General features: G+C 42.0%; 1 protein-coding gene across 2 annotated transcripts in view; it reads left to right on the top strand.

The window, feature by feature from the left end:
* Nucleotides 1-23009, top strand: part of PPM1H (protein phosphatase, Mg2+/Mn2+ dependent 1H) — a 216989-nt gene that overhangs the window by 171916 nt on the left and 22064 nt on the right. For both annotated transcript variants that reach the window (XM_044280560.1, XM_044280559.1), the window contains exons 7-8: nt 302-365; nt 5049-5156. In XM_044280560.1, coding sequence (XP_044136495.1) covers nt 302-365; nt 5049-5156 — 172 coding nt within the window. The remainder of the gene's footprint in view (nt 1-301; nt 366-5048; nt 5157-23009) is intronic.

Here is a 23009-nt window from a genome sequence, read left to right as displayed (position 1 = left end):
AAGGACAATGTTTCTGTAAATACAATTCTTTTCTTAAAGTAACATTAAACTATGAAATGCCTTGAGCAGGGCCTGAATGGGTTGTATGCAAAACGATGATGTACTTTATGTGTCCTGCCCTGCCCCTCTAAGCTCATGCGCTAAACATAAAAATGAATAAACATTAAAAAATCGAGAGAAAAACAGTGCTACTGTTGCCTGCTTGCTATTATCTGGTTAAAAATGTGCCTTTCTTTTAATTTCAAGTGAGCTATTTACCATGTTTGTTTCTACTCAGCAATTAACTCATTGCTTTCCATAGGGCTTACAAGACAATTGTGGAGGAAGATTTAAAGTTTCCTTTAATATATGGCGAAGGGAAAAAGGTAACTGTTTTATCATATACTTGGTCACACTATTGACTGCATGCTTAAAAATCAAATTCATCTCGGGGACACTGCAGGAGCTGCCGCGTTCAGCCCTGCAGTGAGGCTGAATGGGGCTGAGCTGCGATACTAAGCCCAGCCACTATACAATGTACGGCACTGTGCTTGGTAAGATTTTTCCACATCAGCAGACAATAATTAATGAGGTAACGATCTAACTTTACCATGAGATATAATGAGGAGAGTCTTACTGGTATTGTCTCGCATCTATTAACTTAGAACAAATTCAGCTTGATCTGTATGTATGATAGAAAGGAAGAGAGGTGCAAGTCTGGTAGGCAGAAACTTAGAGAACAATAGAACAATTTAAAGGGGTTTTCCAGATCGGCGAGAGTCCGACACCTGGAAAAGCCCGGAAAACCCCTTTAATATCAACATTAATAATAGATATGTCTATAGTTAAAAGGTAATGTGGTGTCTTCTCCTGATTTTGGGAGGACACTCATGTGTGCCTTTAGGGGTTGAGAAGCAAAGGTGAGGCCATCTGCCACTGTTAACTACTTTTGTGAGAAAGGGTGCAGGAGTAAACCCATGTGAACTAGGACTTTTACCAGATGGTGTATTTTTCATGGCTATCTCAACTTCAGGATCCTGAAAGTCCTCTTTTAAGTCCTTAATAATTGTCTCAGGTAAAGTTGGGAGGGCTTTTTCAGCTATGTAGTTATCTATGCAGTTAGTGAGAAGCCATTTTTCCATATCTAAATAATGACCTGTAATCTTATATATACAGACGTGGACAAAATTGTTGGTACCCTTTGGTCAATGAAAGAAAAAGTCACAATGGTCACAGAAATAACTTTAATCTGACAAAAGTAATAATAAATTAAAATTCTATAAATGTTAACCAATGAAAGTCAGACATTGTTTTTCAACCATGCTTCAACAGAATTATGTAAAAAAATAAACTCATGAAACAGGCATGGACAAAAATGATGGTACCCCTAACTTAATATTTTGTTGCGCAACCTTTTGAGGCAATCACTGCAATCAAACGCTTCCTGTAACTGTCAATGAGACATCTGCACCTCTCAGCAGGTATTTTGGCCCACTCCTCATGAGCAAACTGCTCCAGTTGTGTCCGGTTTGAAGGGTGCCTTTTCCAGACTGCATGTTTCAGCTCCTTCCAAAGATGCTCAATAGGATTGAGGTCAGGGCTCATAGAAGGCCACTTTAGAATAGTCCAATTTTTTCCTCTTAGCCATTCTTGGGTGTTTTTAGCGGTGTGTTTTGGGTCATTGTCCTGTTGCAAGACCCATGACCTGCGACTGAGACCAAGCTTTCTGACACTGGCTAGTACATTTCTCTCTAGAATTCCTTGATAGCCTTGAGATTTCATTGTACCCTGCACAGATTCAAGACACCCTGTGCCAGACGCAGCAAAGCAGCCCCAGAACATAACAGAGCCTCCTCCATGTTTCACAGTAGGGACAGTGTTCTTTTCTTGATATGCTTCATTTTTTCGTCTGTGAACATACAGCTGATGTGCCTTGGCAAAAACTTCGATTTTTGTCTCATCTGTCCACAGGACATTCTCCCAGAAGCTTTGTGGCTTGTCAACATGTAGTTTGGCATATTCCAGTCTTGCTTTTTTATGATTCGTTTTCAACAATGGTGTCCTCCTTGGTCGTCTCCCATGTAGTCCACTTTGGCTCAAACAACGACGGATGGTGCGATCTGACACTGATGTTCCTTGAGCATGAAGTTCACCTTGAATCTCTTTAGAAGTCTTTCTAGGCTCTTTTGTTACCATTCGGATTATCCGTCTCTTAGATTTGTCATCAATTTTCCTCCTGCGGCCACGTCCAGGGAGGTTGGCTACAGTCCCATGGATCTTAAACTTATGAATAATATGTGCAACTGTACTCACAGGAACATCTAGTTGCTTGGAGATGGTCTTATAGCCTTTACCTTTAACATGCTTGTCTATAATTTTCTTTCTGATCTCTTGAGACAGCTCTTTCCTTTGCTTCCTCTGGTCCATGTCGAGTGTGGTACACACCATATCACCAAACAACACAGTGATTACCTGGAGCCATATATATAGGCCCAATGGCTGATTACAAGGTTGTAGACACCTGTGATGCTAATTAGTGGACACACCTTGAATTAACATGTCCCTTTGGTCACATTATGTTCTGTGTTTTCTAGGGGTACCATCATTTTTGTCCATGCCTGTTTCATGAGTTTATTTTTTTACATAATTCTGTTGAAGCATGGTTGAAAAACAATGTCTGACTTTCATTGGTTAACATTTATAGAATTTTAATTTATTATTACTTTTGTCAGATTAAAGTTATTTCTGTGACCATTGTGACTTTTTCTTTCATTGACCAAAGGGTACCAACAATTTTGTCCACGTCTGTATATATATATATATATATATAAAAGTCATTGTAGTACAAAGGTACACATTTAGTAAAACAGGTGTTTTAGAAGCCGGTCTTAATAAGCTTTTAGCTGGGGGTGGATCACCGAAGTTATGTAGAGGCTATGGCCTCTACATAACTTCAGCGTATCCACTGCCGATTGTAAATGTAAGACAGCTTCCTAGCTGGCTTACATTTAGACCATTTTCTACGCCTAAACCAGGTGAAGAAAATGATGAATGAGACGGTCCCCTTCTCTACCCACGCCACACCCCATTTTTTAGACCTGGAGTGAGCGTGGAATAAGTTGCAGATTCTCTCGCAACAAAAGTGGGGTATATCTGGTCACTAATGACCCCCAAAATGTTTCAATTTGCATAATAGGTATTAGTACTAGTGGAGTCCTTAATATGGGGGATATAGGTTGTAGTGGCACATGGATGAAGTAAGCGAATAAGTGTCCGCATTTATCTGAAAAATCACAAAGAAATCTCTGAAACTGATTACTCTGTATTTGGCTTTTTTTGGTCTAAGACCTAAGGGACTCTTGTCCTTGCTATGTCTGTAGCCGTAACAGAGGATAAGGTGCATTTGTGTTCGGTCATTTACCCATGCTTAATCAACGTACCCCTTTGAACAAATTTCAAAGGAGGGCGGTAGTATCAGAGGCGTGGGTCAAAAAAAGAGGATTCTATAATGTTTTTGACATCTGCAACACAAAGGGCATCCTTCAAAATTTGGTCATTTAGTCGCCAGTTCCAGGATGAACTAAGAGTGTTGGATGGAAATAAAGAGATGAAAACTGGAGCATGGTCAGACCACACGTTATCTACTGTGGACAGGCTTCCAAGCTAAAGCACAGTGACTGTAAATTCTAATGTAAGAATTACAAAACTGATAAAGGGTTTCTGTCACCTGAAAAATGGGTATTAAGCTGGCTGACATTAGCTATGTGCTAATGTCAGCTGAACATAACTATATTAGTGCCATCTCACTGCCTGCCGCCGTTATTGAGAAAAACTAACTTTTATAATATGCTAATTAGCCTCTAAGAGGCTCCGTTCACCCACCTCTGGCCATGCCCTGCTACACTAGATTGACAGGGGCAGGCATCGTTGGTCTCCTACCTCTGGCCCTGTCTGCAGTGTAAATCCAGTGAGGTGCAGTGAGGAAGCTAGCAGCCGGGGAGCGCCCTTAACTCACTGCGCCTGCGCCGAATACTGAACGGCGCGAGATTTACACTGCAGACAGGGCCGGAGGTAGGAGACCAACGATGCCTGCCCCTGTCAATCTAGTGTAGCAGGGCGTGGCTAGAGCTGGGAGAACGCAGCCTCTAGGAGCAGGAGCAACACCTCCCTGGTCCTAGAGGCTAATTAGCATATTATAAAAGTTTGTTTTTCTCAAAAACGGCGGCAGGCAGTGAGATGGCACTAATATAGTTATGTTCAGCTGACATTAGCTGAAATTGACATTAGCCATGTGATATACTGTGACAAATACTACCTAATACAATTTTTAGTTGCATGATGTTTTTCTTTTCCATTTATGTGTAAATTTACTATTAGAATTCTGTGTAGTTCCATAGTGGGCACTCAAATTTGAGACAATTACAGAGTAAAAGAGCGTATGTCACCTCCAAAAGCAGTTTTTAAAGTAAGCATTATTTTATTGAGGAAAGAAGCCCAGAAATATAACCGTATCTTTCTTGTGAAATCCAGTCCTTTAATCCTGAGAAACACTTCTTTAAATTTTTATGCAAATAAGGTTTTTGGTGCACCGTAGGTGGGGTCGCTCTGTTCAAAGCACCTGACTTCTCTTGCGTTATCACTACAGCTCTGAAATCTCCGGGCTGGTAATCAAACAAGATGGGGAGGTGCTGGGTGGTATTATGGTGGAGCAATGGTGCGCAAAACAGAGATGCCCCTCCCATAGTGCACCAAAAACCTTGTTTGCATAAAAATAAGCATTTCTCAGGATTTAATTATCCTGGACAAGCCCTTTTTAAGATTTTAGGTCACATGTTTTACAACATACATTTTTTTGTATTGATTTAAAAATGATTAAAAACAGAATTTAATGTACACTGTAGAGTTAACACTTCTCCACAACCACATTGCCCTTTTTTAGAGTATTATGTATGACACCTGTATTTTTTATTGCTACTTTATCTAAATATGTATGATATAGAATTATGATTATAAAGTAAATCTACAAGCAGTTCCTTTTTCAGTACATAATAAATGTATTTTGGATGCAGGCCCGTGTAATGGCAACAATTGGTGTAACCAGAGGACTCGGTGATCATGATTTGAAAGTCCACGATTCCAATATTTATATTAAACCATTTCTGTCTTCAATTCCTGAGGTAAGTGCAGTTTAAATGTTAGTTTTTATGCATTTTTATCTGAGAAAATTAAATACAAATATAAATGGTTGTCATTAACTATTCTATTGTCCATCCACCATACCAGAGCCGGACGCGCAATTCCTTGCCATCAGTAGGGACAGCGTGAATGCTCACTTTTGCTTCAATTTGTGTTGCATGGCCCCTCATCATCAGTAGGGGTTGCACTTTTTGTTAGTTTTTGGATACCAAAAAGTGAAAAACAAACGGTGGTGCAGTCTCCCAACTTAGGGAGTATCACCACCTTTACCACGTGTTCTGCTCTCTGCATCATTGTGTTACATTGTGTTCCAAATATCAACACATTGCATCAGCTACATTTTTCAGGGTCTCCTGTCTATATCTGTGGCTCCTGATGATCTGGCAACTACCAGTGAAACGCGTTGAGCACGTTAGATATTCAAGCGACCATTAATATATATATATTCATGATGCACTTTAATCAATATTTGTACCAGATTGATATAGTGATAGCCCGATTTAACCACAGGTAGCTATCACACATAGGTACCGTTTTGATATGGTGATAGCCCAATTTAACCACAGGCAGCTATCACACATAGGTACCGTATTGATATGGTGATAGCCCAATTTAACCACAGGCAGCTATCACACATAGGTACCGTATTGATATGGTGATAGCCCGGTTTAACCACAGGCAGCTATCACACATAGGTGTCCGGAGATATGAACTGTAGTCAATAGGAATGATCTGGTACTTTACCCTTCCTAGACTACAGTAGTATCTATATTTATCCTCGGTCTGTCCCTTCTTTCGACACTCACAATAAATGTAGAAACGCGGTGTGTTGTACTTATATTTAGTTCCAAGATATTCAGGGACTCTACAGTGTGGGGTGTGAGCCTGTGGTACAAGGGCAGCTTTCCATGAATTAATTTTAATCAGAGGTGGTGAATAAAGATTTATAATTTTTTTTATTTTAGTATCTATACAGGCAGTGAAGTTTTGATGAAGTTTTCTAGATACATTACTTTATATCACTCTATACTCAGTGAATTTCCACCTAGTGTATTAACTTAACATGTAATTCTATCTTTGCCCTTATTCCTGAGAGAAGAAAGGTTTGAACTAGTAGTACCTTTTGCATAAATATCTCCCTAATTAACAGGGCTCATACTTGACATTACACACATAGTAACAGTTTGTCAATCCAGTTCAGCCTGTTATCCTGATCCAGAGGGAGGCAAAAAAAAAATATAATGTACTGTAGAAACCAATTTTCTTGATTTTAGAACAAACAATACCTCCCTAACTCCAAACTGACAATCAGAATAACTTCCTGGATCAATGCCCCTTCTCTAAAAATCTAATCGCTATAGCCTGTAATATCATTACACTCCAGAAATGCATCCTGGCCCCTCTTGAACTCATTTAGTGAATTCGCCATCACCACCTCCAGTTCAATAGTCTCACTGCTCTTACAGTAAAGAATCTGCTTCTATGTTGATGTAGAAACCTTCTTTGCTCTATTTGTAGAGGATGTCCCTTTGTCAGATTCCCAGTCCTGAGTATGAATAGATCATAGGTCACCACTGAGCAGTGTTCTAAACGAAACTAAATACTGTACTATTGGAGGTTTACATAACCGAAAACTACTTTCTAGGTCCTCTTTGAAGGGAATGTGTTTTACTGAAGTGGAGGGGTCAAGGTCAGTAACAGAGTGTGTGGGGGGTGGGAATAGTTTTAGTCAGCTCCTGCTTCCCTTACTGTGTCATCTGCTGACCATTGTAACAATCAGCAATGGTGCATGTGGTCCCCTCATTAAATGTACCTAGTTCTGCTACACACATACAGCTCTGTTACACACATACAGCTGTTACACACATACAGCTCTATAGGCCGACCTTTACCTCTCGGCCCTTGTGCGCATGCACGTACCTTCCGACATTTATGCGCATGCGCTAATTGACAACACGTCATTCTACCAGGCCGGCGCTCAGCCATGACTCCCTCAATATTGCGTGATCTTGAGCGTCACCTAAAAGGCGGGAACCCGCCTATTTAAAGCACTCCCAAACATACCCCAGATATGCCGGCCTTCCATGCATCTACGCACGCAACTAGGTAAGCTTAGCGGACTTCCCTCCTTAACCACTTTATACCACCTTTCTGTCTGTGCTGTTATTTCATCCCCAGAGGGAACTTTTCTTCCCTCTGCATATATACATACGCATTTAGCATGTAATGTGCATATACCCACTGGCCTTATTTCTCATATTCTTTTCTCTTATCTTTTCTCTTATCTTTTCTTCTCTGTGCTTCCATTGTTGTACACTCTATTTAGTGGTCCATTTTTGCTCTGATGCCTGATGTAATTAATACTGCATACTTTCGGTACATGATATTCGTCAGCTATATGGCTGGATACCTGTCTCATGGAACATATGAATTTCCAATAATAATCATGCACTTTTCCTTGAATCATGTTATTTTGAATCACGGAATCATGTTTTTTGGAATCATGTTATTGATTGTATTGATACTAATTACCTGTTTGAATCATGTGGTCACAGAACCTTCTAAATTTGTAATCATGTTAATTGCAAATATTGTATGTATTTATTTCCCTTTTTACATCAGCCTGATGAAGGGCATGTGTTTTGCCCGAAACGTTGCCTCAGTTCCAAAAAGGACCTTTATGTCCGGCAAATAAAAAGCATTAATCGCATACTGGAGTGCTGTCTAAATTATTCAAACACATACAGCTCTGCTACACACATACAGCTCAGCTACACATGTATAGTCTTCTAAACACATATAGCTCTGCTACACACATGCAGTTCTGTTACATACATACAGCTCGACTACACACATGCATTTATGATACACCTATACAGTTCTGGTATACACATACAACTCTGCTACACACATACAGCATTTATGACATAATCAAAGGTCCTTACTTCTCATTTTTATTTACTTTCAGTACAGCTGTAGTACCTTCCTCCCCATGCATTTTCCTGCTGCTACTGATCACATGGATCTGTGTTGGCAGGGAGAGAGAAGTGAGTGCAGTTGCACAGCTTTCTCAGTGATCAGGCAAAGCATTGTATATGTGCTCTGCCAGGTTATTAAGGAAGCAGTCAGGGGCTCTGGCCATGCTGGATCTCCCTGACTGGCGTTTATAAGACGCAGGCACTTTTTAGCAAGATTTTTTTCTTGCTAAAAAGTGGATCTTATAAAGTGAAAAACGCTGCAGTTCATCTGACAGTACATACGGTGGAGAAAATTATTTAATACATTTTCTTTCTCCTCTTCGCTCTCAAAAATTCTAAAACTTTCAGGTTTAACCTTTTTACCATTTATATAATTGTAGAACATTTTAGCATCAGTTTTACTCTCTTTGGCAATGAGCCTCTGTCTCCAGCTTCACTGCCTTTATCTGTCTTTTAAATATTCTATTTCTACATATTCCTTTGCTTTTACATATTTGCAAAAATGTAACCCGATACTGCTTTTCAGATTTAAACCACATCGGTGGACATCAGAAAGAATTACGGTACCTTTTATTATCCTTTTTGTCAGAAAAGATACCGTAATTTAAATATTTTGCCTAAAAAGCTAAAGCAATGTAAATGGCTTTCCTCACAAAAAAGGTAAAGTAATTCTTTCTGATGCTAGATATTACACATACTAATTTGCATATATTTTCCCAGAAACATGAGTAGAGTTGCCTAGTGGTCTCGATAATAGAAATAGTAAAACACTCAGCTTTTGTTAATCCCCTTTGGAAAGAAAACCGAATGGCGCATTTTACACATAGTGCTTCTCTGAAATAGAGACGTGCAAGCTAGTTTCCTTTCCAAAAGGAGATAAAAACGATCTCGTTCCAGGAATCCAGCTTTTTCTGGGTAATTAACCTTTTTTCTTTATGGAAGAGGAAGAGTATGCATGAGAAGCATAGTACGACAATCGACGTTCCTGTGGGTTTCTGGGAGAAATCTACAAAAATTAGCGCATCTGAAATCTGCTGGTATCAGATAGGCTTAGGAGAGCTATTTTGAATATCTTTCCCAGAAACCCAGAGGGGCATTGGCTGGCCTACAATGCACCGCACACGTTCTATGCATACTAGGCGCTCTTCATAATGAGAAAGACTACCCCCTCCAGACAACACATATATATTGCTCAGAAACCCAGAGTAGCATCCTAGGCTGTCTCTCTCACACACACACACATACTCATATACACACACAAATACTCTGGTAGAATAAATTCAGAACCAGAAACAAACTGAATCTCAAAAGGTTAACTTATACTCCTGAGTATTTTTTAACATTCAGATTGGATCACCTATTCCTGAGATAACTCCCCTGTTTGTTTTGTCATCCTATATGGTAATTCACTGTGGTTTACCAATAGGGAAGCAACCATAGCGGTTCTCCCAAGGTGAAGCTTGCATATTTGTTTTGATGCTGTCCAATCAATGTGGACAGTGTCAGATCGGCCATCCTCATTGCTAAGAAAGATCTCTCTACTTTCAACTTACTGGTTGCCTGCTCTGCGTCCCCGCTGGCTTGTGTGCACTAAATGTTCCTCTCTTCTTTTCCAAGACAATGCTTCTGACTAAAGGCTCTGAGCATTACACTGGCCTTGCTCAGCTTGATCATCTCATGAGATCTACCATATTTCATGAGACCACACAGTAAAGAGTTAATTCTGGGCCAGAGACTTAAAAGCTTCACCAGGGAAAGGAAGAGAGGCAGAAAAGCCAACGGGGGGCACAGAGGAACAAGGATCAAGATAGTAGAAAATCCCCTTGGTGAACGCATGGTGGGACTGACTCAGCAATTTTTGGGCAGGCTCCACTTAGGGAGAATTTCTACGGTTGCCGTCCTGTTGGTAAACAACAGTGAATTACCATAAAGAGGAAGAAAACAGTGGAGGGACATATCTCATGAATGGGGGGGTTTAATTGGAATAAAAACACTATACTTGGAGACAGCAGCAATTAAACAAAGTACAAATATTTCATTTGTAAAACTGATCCTGCAAACGTTGACTAAATATTTAAAATTAGGACAACAGAAGCCCGACATTGCCACCTCTAACGCCTCATGTAACAGGTATCCTTACTGTATTTAGCTAGGTCCACAAATCATCACACAGATTTTTGTGTAGTAAATCTGCAGTGTATTACAGTACCAGCAAAGTGGATGAGGTTTTAGCAAATCCCATCCACATGCTGCTGAAAAAAATCTATATTATAAACTGAATGGCAATGTGAATTTGAAATACAAACCATGTCAATTTATGCGGCGGACTTTCCACTTTGCAGTTCACAGGAAAAGCCCCTATTCACACGTCAGTGTTTAGTCAGTGATTTCCATTACTGATTGTGAACCAAAACCAGGATTGGAGCCTCCACAGAGCAAAGATATTAGGGAAAGATCTGCTCCTGTTCTGTGTTTAGAGCCGCACCTGGTTTTGGCTCAAAATCACTGATCAAAATAAAATCTGTGGCAAGAATTCAGCAAAATCCTCAACACATCTGCATGTAACTCGTGCTGATTTCACCAGGGATTTGTCCCGGATCCATTGCCAAACCTGCTGTAAATTTTTTCACAGCGTGGACGCATCCTAAATGGTCGGTGAATAGCTCACCCTGTATTTCACCCATGATCAGTACTTTTTTTATTTTTAAAAACTCTCATTTGCAATTAATGTATAAGAACATAAAAAACTAGTAGAAATGGACAGTTTGGAGGCTGGACGAGACTACTAAATAAAATTGTCAAGTAGGTGGTGCATGGGTGCACCTAGTAGCTGCTGGTGTAACCCTTTATAGACATAATTAGTTTTTGAGGGGTGGGGGCATTATGCGTTTCATCGTTGGTATTGTTTCATGCTCTAGATTGGTAATTCATTAGTCATGGTGTGTGTCCTGGACCATGACTAATTAGAAGATGTTGTTGCAATATTATTCTGTAGCCTCCTCCACATTTAGACTAGAACTTTATGAGAAGACAATTGTTTTAACCTGTAAGACTGTCCCATATGATGAGCACATGTAAGAAGAAGAATGTTGTAGAGTTTATAGTGGAAACTTAAATTGTCTCAACCCACAGGAATTTAAAGTCAGAATAAATGAGAGGTTAATCTGTACATAACTTGTATACTGAGGTATTGCCCACAGTAACCATCCAGATACTCATTGCCGTTTGGATTCTTTTTCTATCTTTATTATCTGTTTTATATATGGTCTTCTTGCAGGATAACAGACTGAACTGGATGGACAAATGTCTGTTTTTAGCCTCACAAACTATGTTACTAGAGTAAAGGTTCAGGCAGGCACTGCGTGTCCACAGCTCTGCCCACATGTGGCGATCAGTTGGTTGCACATGTTTGCAAGTAAAACTGAGGTATTACCTTCAAGACTTGGCGATCGTTGGCTACTGCATGTTCAACTGCATAACCTTGACTGTAATACCTCAGTTTTACTTGCACAATCATATGACCATTGACCACCACATGTCGCCAGGGCTGTGGACACGCAACATGTTTCCATACCTTAAAGGGTAAGTCATGGAATTAAAAATGAACAAATACCTTATAATAATCATATTTCAAAGAGATTAAAAACTGAACGATCATTAAAGGACAAAGAAAAACCTTTCATTTTATTCTGGAAACGCTTGGGGGGGGGGGGGGGAATAAACTCCCATCATCAAGGAAGTGATAGCATCAGTTTCTTATTATTTATATGCAAGATGTAGGAAGTTAACATTCTGAGAATATGCTTTAGGATGTTTGTGTTTGAAGTTGGAGACGGTTGATCCCACCTGGAAAAATACTGAAGGCATTCACTGCACAGATGGAGCACAGACACAGCATGGGAATTGAAAGACAAAAGGTATTGAAAGGCAGGAGACCTTAGAAGGGAGAAGAAAAGGAAAGGGGATCTGCTTGCAATCAAATCACTTTTCCTAAGTTCCTGTATTGTTCCTTCCTATTTTGTGGTCAACATATTGCTTAAACAGACCTGAAATTTAGCCTTAATTGTTCTCACGTTCTGTAATTCTTCTACAAATTGCATGAATATTCTTCAATCCAGGTATTGTAATTGTGCTCTCTGGTAACGTAGATATCGGGACCTGAAAAGTCTCGGAGTTCCTTTAAGAAAATATATTGACTGTTCTTTATATTTACAGTCACACCCAGGGCCGGCCTTTGGGGTGTGCGGGCTGTGCGGCCGCACAGGGCGCCATAGCAACAGGGGCGCCGGGCGGCCGACAGCTCGCAATGTAATATGGGCAGGCGAGGCGGCACTTATGTTTTCCCACGGGGCGGGCCCCCCGCCCCCTCCATCTCCCCCTCCTCTGTATTCAGCAGGGGGCGCCCGGCGCCCGTTGCGGTTTAAAAAAAAAAAAAAAACTTGCTTATATAAGTTCGGGCGGCGCCCCTCATTCTGCGCCGCCTGAGTGGCTGAGGCTGAGCGCTTGCCGCTCTAAAGAATCCTGCCTGCGCCTGTTAATGTAGCGTGGCCGAGCTCTGTTAGGTCCGCGGTACAGGAGCATTTGTTTCCTGTACCCGGCCGGACTGACAGGAAGTGCTCACTTAGTATGCACTTCCTGTCAGTCCGGCCGGGTACAGGAAACAAATGCTCCTGTACCGCGGACCGAACAGAGCTCGGCCACGCTACACTAGAGGTGGAGGTGGGAGTAGAATTAGTCTGAGAGTGAAAAGGGGGAGGGGGGGAGGAAATGATGAGAGTGATTGGGGGGGGGAGAATAATGAGAGTGATGGGGGGGGGAGAATAATGAGAGTGATGGGGGGGAGAATAATGAGAGTGATGGGGGGGAGAATAATGAGAGTGATGGGGGGGAGAATAATGAGAGTGATGGGGGGGGAGAATAATGAGAGTGATGGGGGGGAGAATAATGAGAGTGATGGGGGGGAGAATAATGAGAGTGATGGGGGGGGAGAATAATGAGAGTGATGGGGGGGGAGAATAATGAGAGTGATGGGGGGGAGAATAATGAGAGTGATGGGGGGGAGAATAATAAGAGTGATGGGGGGGAGAATAATGAGAGTGATGGGGGGGAGAATAATGAGAGTGATGGGGGGGAGAATAATGAGTGATGGGGGGAGAATAATGAGCGTGATGGGGGGAGAATAATGAGAGTGATGGGGGGGGGAGAATAATGAGAGTGATGGGGGGGGAGAATAATGAGAGTGATGGGGGGGGGAGAATAATGAGAGTGATGGGGGGGGAGAATAATGAGAGTGATGGGGGGGGAGAATAATGAGAGTGATGGGGGGGGGAGAATAATGAGAGTGATGGGGGGGAGAATAATGAGAGTGATGGGGGGGAGAATAATGAGTGATGGGGGGAGAATAATGAGAGTGATGGGGGGGAGAATAATGAGAGTGATGGGGGGGGAGAATAATGAGAGTGATGGGGGGGGGGAGAATAATGAGAGTGATGGGGGGGAGAATAATGAGAGTGATGGGGGGGGAGAATAATGAGAGTGATGGGGGGAGAATAATGATGGGGGGAGAATAATGAGAGTGATGGGGGGAGAATAATGAGAGTGATGGGGGGGAGAATAATGAGAGTGATGGGGGGGAGAATAATGAGAGTGATGGGGGGAGAATAATGAGAGTGATGGGGGGGAGAATAATGAGAGTGATGGGGGGGAGAATAATAAGAGTGATGGGGGGGAGAATAATGAGAGTGATGGGGGGGAGAATAATGAGAGTGATGGGGGGAAATAATGAGGGTGATGGCGGGGGGGGGGAGAATAATGAGGGTGATGGCGGGGGGGGGGGAATAATGAGAGTGATGGCGGGGGGGGGGGAAATAATGAGAGTGATGGCGGGGGGGGGGAAATAATGAGAGTGATGGCGGGGGGGGGGGAATAATGAGAGTGATGGCGGGGGAGGGGGGAAATAATGAGAGTGATGGCGGGGGGGGGAAATAATGAGAGTGATGGGGGGGGAAATAATAAGAGTGATGGGGGGGTGAAATAATGAGAGTGATGGGGGGTGAAATAATGAGAGTGATGGGGGGGAAATAATGAGAGTGATGGGGGGGGAAATAATGAGAGTGATGGGGGGGGGGAAATAATGAGAGTGATGGGGGGGGGGAAATAATGAGAGTGATGGGGGGGGGAAATGAGAGTGATGGGGGGGGGGGAAATAATGAGAGAGTGACAATGGAGTCCCCAGAGCCAGACTGCAGCCAGAGTCCAGATCATCTTATTGTCCTGGTGGTAAGTAGACAATGCAATATGTTTATTATTTAATTGTTTAGTTATTAATACTACATTGGAAACTAATTTTCTCAGCTGGACACCGGCCGACACTGCGCATGCGCTGGGAGCCTCACCAGCGGTTAGGGTAGGGAAAAAGCACTGGCCCGTACGTAAATTTTTCCCTTCCCTAACCGCTGGTGAGGCTCCCGGTGCATGCGCAGTGTCGGCCGGTGTTCAGCTGAAAACATCCATCCGATCACTGCGCCTGCGCATTGGCCCATAGTTTTTCCCTACCCTAACCGCCGGCGAGGCTCCTGGCGCATGCGCATTCTGCTGTGAAATTTCCCTAACCTGTCGTTGTGCGCCTGCGCGATGCTGCACACCTCCTCACGTCATGTCCGGTGCGACCGGAAGTGACGAGGGTAGGGAAATCTCACGAAGTAGGGAAGTATAACGTTACACCGGCCTTTGGGGTGTGAGGGCTGGTAACTACTTGGTTGGATAGTCAGCCAGCCTATGCCATGATGCCAGCAACAAGCAGTTTTTTTTTTTTTTTTTTGGGGGGGGGGGGGCGCCACAAGGTTAGCTCGCACAGGGCGCCTGAACACCTAAGGCCGGCCCTGGTCACACCTGAGAAGGACTTGTACCATATATAATAAGCACTCTGAATTAATGGATAAACCAAGTATTTTTATGGAAAATTTACATAGGCTAGAAAGAGTTGTTGGGGTATGTTCAGACAGTAAGAATACATGTCAAAGGCTGACCATCAGATTTCTACCATGGTTTTGCAGTTTCCGACAGTTCACAGACTGCATCTATATTTTGGGGATCTGCAATTTGTGGACCACAAAATGGATCCTAATATAAGAAGACCAGACTCCACATATATGCTGAACCTACCGCTTATGATACCTCTCCTTGCGCCAACTGGTCTCAAATGAATTCAGGGAGAGTAGTCTACAGCTATATACTGCGCTAAATAAAGGGGTAGTCCCAGCTTGCCGCAACTAAGATGAGAGATGTTACTGATCACCAACTACCAGGTGGCCAGGCATGGCGTTCCGCTGTTTCAGTAGCCCCCATTACAGTGCATGGGAGCTAAGAAAAAAGAGCAGCACAGCAAGCTATGTTGTTTCTTTGATACCTGGCGGTCGGCTGCTGTTTGCTATGCTACACTATTTCCATAGCTCCCATTCACTGCTATGGGAGCTACTGAAATGGCAAAATGCCGACTCACTTCGCTGTTTGCCGGCCACCTAATTGGTGCAGTATATAGCTGTAGCCAGCTTTCCCTGAATTCATTCTAGGCCAGTTGGCACAAGGAGAGGTATATAGAGTAGGTACCCATCCAGAATGAGGTCACCTTGCTGTGGTGGTTGGGCACAAATGATTTTGTTCAAAATATATTTGCCAAGTACCTCATATTCATGTTATATAGTGAATATAGCATTAAGGTGCATTTAGACACACCAATAATCGTCCAGATTATCGGAAACAATCGTTCCTGTGAACTGTTATTCCCAATCATCTGGCCATCTTAATGTGCCACCAATCACCTGATGAACAAGCAAAACGCTCATTCATCGGTTATCCTGTCGCTCATGCAGGCACCTCCTATTATGGCTTCTGGGCAGCAGATCGTGCTGTCTAAACAGCGATCTGCCGCTCAGAAGCCACGATTCTGGATGAGGATGAGGGATGTAAATGTATCAATCTCTTTCACTGAACAAGCAGCCGACTGTCGGGAAGGAACGCTTCCTTTCCAATAATCGGCCACTCCATCGCCCCGTCTAAATCCACCTTTAGTTCATATATTTATTGTTTGCAGAGTGCTGTTGCATTGTATTAGCTTGTACCGATATTGAAAGGCATTCAAATTAACCCAGTGTAAACCTATTCCTGAGGCATGATCCAAATCCTTTTTTTCACCATTTACATTGTGTTTCATGTTTCATGACAGATCTGTCTTGATCAGTATCCCATGACACACACAAAAATGCTGCTTGAGGCGCTTTAGTGTTCGTCATGGATACGCAACAAAACGGAACGGAATGGGATGCATTCCGGTGTACTCCGCTCCCTTCAGTTCAGTTTTGTCCCGATTGACAATGAATGGAGACAAAACTGAAGCGTTTTCCTCCACTTTTGAGATCCTATAACGGATCTGAATAGCGGAAAGGAAAATGCTGATGTGAAAGTAGCCTTATTTTCATTTTTTACATGAAATGTAGAGGTATATTTTGAATGTATGTACTTCCTTTAAATTGGTCAGAGCTATCATCATGGTGCCTCAAGGGAAGAATTTCATCAGTAGCACCAATGTGATCTCATAACGACTTCCTTATGTATATACTGTGCATTATGTTTTTGTCTTTATAAAATCTTATGGTATGATATATGCTAACAGCCATTACAGAGTATGCATGTAACTTGATTAGGTCTGGACTCACAGCTACAGTATATTTTCAGGATGGGAGCTCCTCTCCGTCCCTTCACAGCGTAGAGAGCTCAAACGAAGCTTGAAATAAGGTATTTGATCCTTATGCTAAACAGTGCTCCCATTGAAATAGGCTGGATAGCAAAATGCATGCAAAGCAGTTATTCCTGGAGCTTTTTATTTGTTCAGTAAATCTGATCCCTGGCTAGTAAAATACTGGGTCGGTGCTCTGATTAAACACATAGGAAATACTACCATGACATGGTATTGGTTATTATGCATGACTTATATTAATAGACTGGAACACTCAACCACTTCTTAGAAGCTGGTAGATGAATTGAATAAAGGGGACTTTAATATGTGCGATTTGCCAGAAGTAATTTAGTTTGGTCATTGGATGCATTCATCATTTTTATGTACCCAGTAAACAGTCTTTGCATCAGGAAAGTGAGGGCATGCAAAAAACCCAGACCCCTAATGGTTTGTTAGTGTTCCCGTGGTTACTGTGCAGCCAGTTAATATTTTAATTTAAAGACCATGGCCCTGATTTATCATATGCTACTCCGGCCTTGATAGGGCCTGCGCTGAGGGAGGAAGCAGGTAAATTATGACGAGATGTAGGCCTCATAAATTACCTGCTTTCTCCAGTTCCCTGTGTGCCGGAATGAAATCTATGGCAGATCAGAGCTGCTGTAGATTTCAGTCGTTATTTACACCAGTTTGAGACATAAATGATGATGAATTCACTCCACCCTTACCACGTCCCCTTTTTCTTAGACTTGACAAGGCTGGCGTAAGGATTAAAAAGTTGCAAATCCGATGGATTTGAGACTTTTCTACGCCAGAAAGAGGCATAAGTTGAATGATAACTTTCCCCCTATCAGACGTCCGTAGTGTATTGCGGATCCACAATACACCCGGCCGGCACCCCCATAGAAATGCCTATTCCTGTTCACAACTGCGGACAAGAATAGGACATGCTCTATTTTTTTGCGGAGCTGCAGGCCAGAAGATCGGGCCGCGCTCCGGGAATGCGAATGCGGAGAGCATCTCTTCCGGCCCCATAGAGAATGAATGGGTCTGCACCCAGATTCGGACCTATTCTACGGATGTCTGAATGGAGCCTTATATACACCTTCGCAATCAAATTTAGTGTCCCTATTAATATTGAGCGAATCATGCTTTGTTTTAATCCATACAGCATTAAAATGTATTGCCTCCTTGAAACCAAAATTAATTTCAAAGTCACACGAGAATTCAGTGAAATGAATTCGGTATTCATTTCTGCTCCTTTTAAAAACATTTTACAATGGTAATCCGAAGTTGGGTTTGGTATTGAGGTACCAGCTGGTACCAAACCCGACTTCGGATTCTAAATTTTAATAGTTTTTAAAGAAGCAGAAATGAATACCGAATTCATTCACCAAAGTCTCACAAAACTTCATCTGAAACTAATTTTGCCTCCACGGAGGCAATAAATTTTAATGCTGTAGAGCATTAAAACAAAGTGTTTGAACGAATCAACTTTAGATCTATGATCCAAAGCTCGATTTGCTCAAGCCTAGTTCCTTTGTGTCTAAAGTGAAATGCAACGTTGCAATAGATTTTTATTAAACATTTCCTATTACTCAGTTTCTATACGTCCTGGTAACAAAGAACAGACCACATGTAGTGCGATGCTGCAGTCATACTCTGTTCCACCTGTCTGCTCCTTGCTAACCCTCTGAACCTAGGATCAGACCAGGGGCGGACTGGCCATAGACCTTACAGGGAAATTTCCCGGTGGGCTGATGCTTGGGGGTGGACTGGGAACTTAAAGTGGCCTTGGAATAAATACTAAAAGTGCCCTAGTTTTGTAGTCAGGTCCAAATTAATGGAAGGCAGGGCCAGAAATACTATATACCACCCCAACCCAGCCAAATATCACAGTCCATCACAAAATACTGCCAGCATGCTGCAAAAAACAACCTTCTTATACCCATATTAGTGAACGGATTATATTACTGCCTTCACCGTGCAGTCCAAACACATTTACTGCAAAAATTGCATTGTTATTCGCGTGTTAGTGAGCGCATTCTATTACTGTGTGCAGTGTGTTTGTATTTAGGCATGTACTGGTATTTCCATATATTTCATCAGGTCCAGATCAATTCATTAAGTTATATCCAGTAAAACTCACACAGTGCCTTTAAAAAGTATTTACATCCCTTGAACTTTTTCAAATGTTTTCACATTACACTGACAAACGTAAATGTATTTTATTGGGATTTTATGTGATAGACCAAAACAAAGTAGCAAGTATGTGAATGATAGAATGATACATGTTTTTCAAAGTGTGACGTGCATTTGTATTTAGGCCCCTGTACTGTGATACCCATCAATAAATTCCAGTGTGACCACTTGCCTTCAGAGGTCACTTAATTAGTAAATAGAGTCCACCTGTGTGTAATTTATTCTTACTATAACTGCTGCTGCTCTGTGAAGGCCACAGAGGTTTGTTAGAGAACATTAGTGGTCAAACAGCATTGTAAAAACACACCAGACAGGGATAATGTTGTGGAGAAATGTGAGCAAGGTAAGTTTAAAAAAAAATATCCCAAGCTCTGGACCTCAAGAAGCACTGTTCAATCCATCAACCTAAAATGGAGGGAGTGTGGCACAACTGCAAACCTACCAAGACATGGCCATCCACCTAAACTAACAGTCCAGGCAAGAGGAGCACGAATTAGAAAAGCAGCTAAGAGGCCTGTGGTCACTCTGGAGGATCTGCAGAGATCCACATCTCAGGTGGGAGAATCTGTCCACAGGACAACTATTAGTCGTGTACTCCACAAATCTGACCTTTATGGAAGAGTAGCAAGAAGAAAGCCATTTTGAAAGCAAGCCACTTGCACTTTGCCACAAGACATGTAGGGAACATAGCAAACGTGTGGAAGAAGGTGCTCTGGTCAGATGAGAAAGTTGAACTTTTTGGTCTAAATGGAAATGCTATGTGTGGCGGAAAACTAACACTGCACATCACCTTGAACACACCATCCCCACTGTGAAACACAGTTGTGGCAGCATTGTGTTGCCGGAATTCTTTTCTTCATTGGGGACAGGGAAGCTGGTCAGAGTTGATGGAAAGATGGATGAAGCTAAATACAGGCCAGTGCTGGAGGAAAATCTGGTAGAGGCTGCAAAAGACTTGAGTCTGGGGTGGAGATTCACCTCCCAGCAGGACAACTACCCTAAACGTACAGCCAGATCTACAATGGAATGGTTTAGATGAAAGCATATTCATGTATTAGAATCGGCCGGTCAAACTCCAGACCTAAATCTCATTGAGAATCTGTGGCAAAACTTGAAAATTGCTGGATATGCTCTCCATCCAATCTGAGCTTCAGCTACAGTCCTGATCAAAAGTTTAAGACCACTTGAAAAATGGCAAAAAATCATATTTAGCATAGCTGGATCTTAACAAGGTTCCAAGTAGAGCTTTAACATGCAACAAGAAGAAATCGGAGTGAGACAAAACATTTTTTGAGCATTCAATTTAATGAAAACAACGAATAAACTGAAACAGGCTGTTTTTCAGCTGATCAAAAGTTTAGGCCCAAACCTCCAAAAAAAAAAAAAAAATCCCCCAAAGCAGAAATCCAACTTCCAAACATGAACTCAGTAATGAGTAGCTCCGCCGTTATTGTTTATCACTTCAAAAATTCATTTCGGCATGCTTGATGCAAGCGCTTCCATGAGGTGAGTGGGAACATTTCTCCAAGTCGTGATGACGACTGCACGAAGGCCATCTACTGTCTGGAACTGTTGTCCATTTTTGTAAACTTCCCTTGCCATCCATCCCCAAAGGTTCTCAATTGGATTTAGATCAGGGGAACACGCAGGATGGGCCAAAAGAGTGATGTTATTCTCCTGGAAGAAGTCCCTTGTCCTGCGGGCATTGTGTACTGTAGCCTTGTCCTGTTGAAAAACCCAGTCGTTACCACACAGACGAGGGCCCTCAGTCATGAGGAATGCTCTTTGCAACATCTGGTTTGACGCCCCTGCACTTCCTGAAGCTCCATTGTTCCACTGAAGGAAAAAGCACCCCAGACCATTATGGCGCCCCCTCCACTGTGGTGCGTAGAAAATATCTCAGGTGGGATCTGCTTGTCATGCCAGTAACGTTGGAAACCATCAGGACCATCAAGGTTAAATTTTTTTCTCATCAGAGAATAAAACTTTCTTCCACCTTTGAATGTCCCATGTTTGGTGCTCTCTTGCAAAGTCCAAACGAGCAGTTCTGTGGCGTTCAAGGAGATGAGGTCTTTGAAGACTTTTTATTTTTTTTATTTTTTTATTTAATTGTTTATTTTATTGATTTTTTATCAATGAAAAAATAGTACAGGTACTTTGTCTCAATGCACATTCGCAAGAGGCAATACAAGTACTTTTTTTGTTTTTTAAGCCCTTCAGTCTCAGATGCCGTCTGATGGTTATGGGGCTGCAGTCAGCACCAGTAAGGGCCTTAATTTGGGTCGAGGATCGTCCAGTGTCTTGACGGACAGCCAATTGGGTCCTCCAGCTCAGTGCTGATGACATTTTTTTGGGTCTTCCACTCAGGCTCATTTAAGAATTTAAGAAATTCCAAATGTCTTACTGCGTCCCACCTCAGCAGCAATGGCGCGCTGTGAGAGACCCTGCTTATGCAGTTCAACAACCCGACCACGTTCAAAAAGGGAGAGTTTTTTTGCCTTTGCCATCACAACATATGACTACCTGACAGAAAATGACTATGAATCCACATCTTTGCACAGATTTGGCCTTTTAAAGGCACGTGGTCCTAAACTTTTGATCAGCTGAAAAACAGCCTGTTTCAGTTTATTCGTTGTTTTCATTAAATTGAATGCTCAAAAAATGTTTTGTCTCACTCTCATTTCTTCTTGTTGCATGTTGAAGCTCTACTTGGAACCTTGTTAAGATCCAGCCATGCTAAATATGATTTTTTGCCATTTTTCAAGTGGTCCTAAACTTTTGATCAGGACTGTATTTTGCAAAGAAGCATGGGCAAAAGTTTCAGCCTCTAGTTGTACAAAGCTAGTAGAAACATGCCCCAAAAGACTTGCAGCTGTAATTGCAGAGAAAGGTAATCCTACAAAGTATTGACTCAAAGGGGCTGAATACAAATGTGTGCATTAAAGTTTTGAAAGCTATGTATCATTTTCTTTTCAGTTCACACATACAGTCAGGTCCATAAATATTGGGAAATCGACACAATTCTAAATTTTTTGGCTCTATACGTGGTGTATAGAGCCAAAAATATTAGAATTGTGCTCCGGACCGCCTAACGCAGTGACATATGACATTACTGGGCCAAAAACATTGCATGGCCTTCAAATCCCTTCTGCCCTTTACTGATGTATGAATAAAAGGTCATGTCCCTCTCTGGCACAACAGATTTGAAATGAAACGAACAAGATGTGCTTTAACTGCAGACTGTCAGCTTTAATTTGAGGGTATTTACATCCAAATGGAGAACGGTATAGGAATTACAACAGTTTGCATATGTGCCTCCCACTTGTTAAGGGACCAAAAGTAATGGGACAGAATAATAATCATAAATCGAACTTTCACTTTTTAATACTTGGTTGCAAATCCTTTGCAGTCAATTACAACCTGAAGTCTGGAACGCATAGACATCACCAGACGCTGGGTTTCATCCCTTGTGATGCTCTGCCAGGCCTCTACTGCAACTGTCTTCAGTTCCTGCCTGTTCTTGGAGCATTTTCCCTTCAGTTTTGTCTTCAGCAAGGGAAATGCATGTTCAATCAGATTCAGGTCAGGTGGTTGACTTGGCCATTGCATAACATTCCACTTCTTTCCCTTAAAAAAACTCTTTGGTTGCTTTAGCAGTATGCTTCGGGTCATTGTCCATCTGCATTGTGAAGCTCAGTCCAATGAGTTCTGAAGCATTTGGCTGAATATGAGCAGATAATATTGCCCGAAACACTTCAGAATTTATCCTTCATAGGATGTTGTTCCAGAATTGTGAAGGCTTTTTTAGATGTCGTTTGGCAAACTCTAATCTGGCCTTCCTGTTTTTGAGACTCACCAATGGTTTACATCTTGTGGTGAACCCTCTGTATTCACTCTGGTGAAGTCTTCTCTTGATTGTTAAC

Source organism: Bufo gargarizans, chromosome 2 (assembly GCF_014858855.1).
Source record: "Bufo gargarizans isolate SCDJY-AF-19 chromosome 2, ASM1485885v1, whole genome shotgun sequence".
NCBI lineage: Eukaryota > Metazoa > Chordata > Amphibia > Anura > Bufonidae > Bufo > Bufo gargarizans.
The sequence above is the reverse complement of the archived record's forward strand: the minus strand, read 5'-3'. Positions and strand labels throughout refer to the sequence as shown.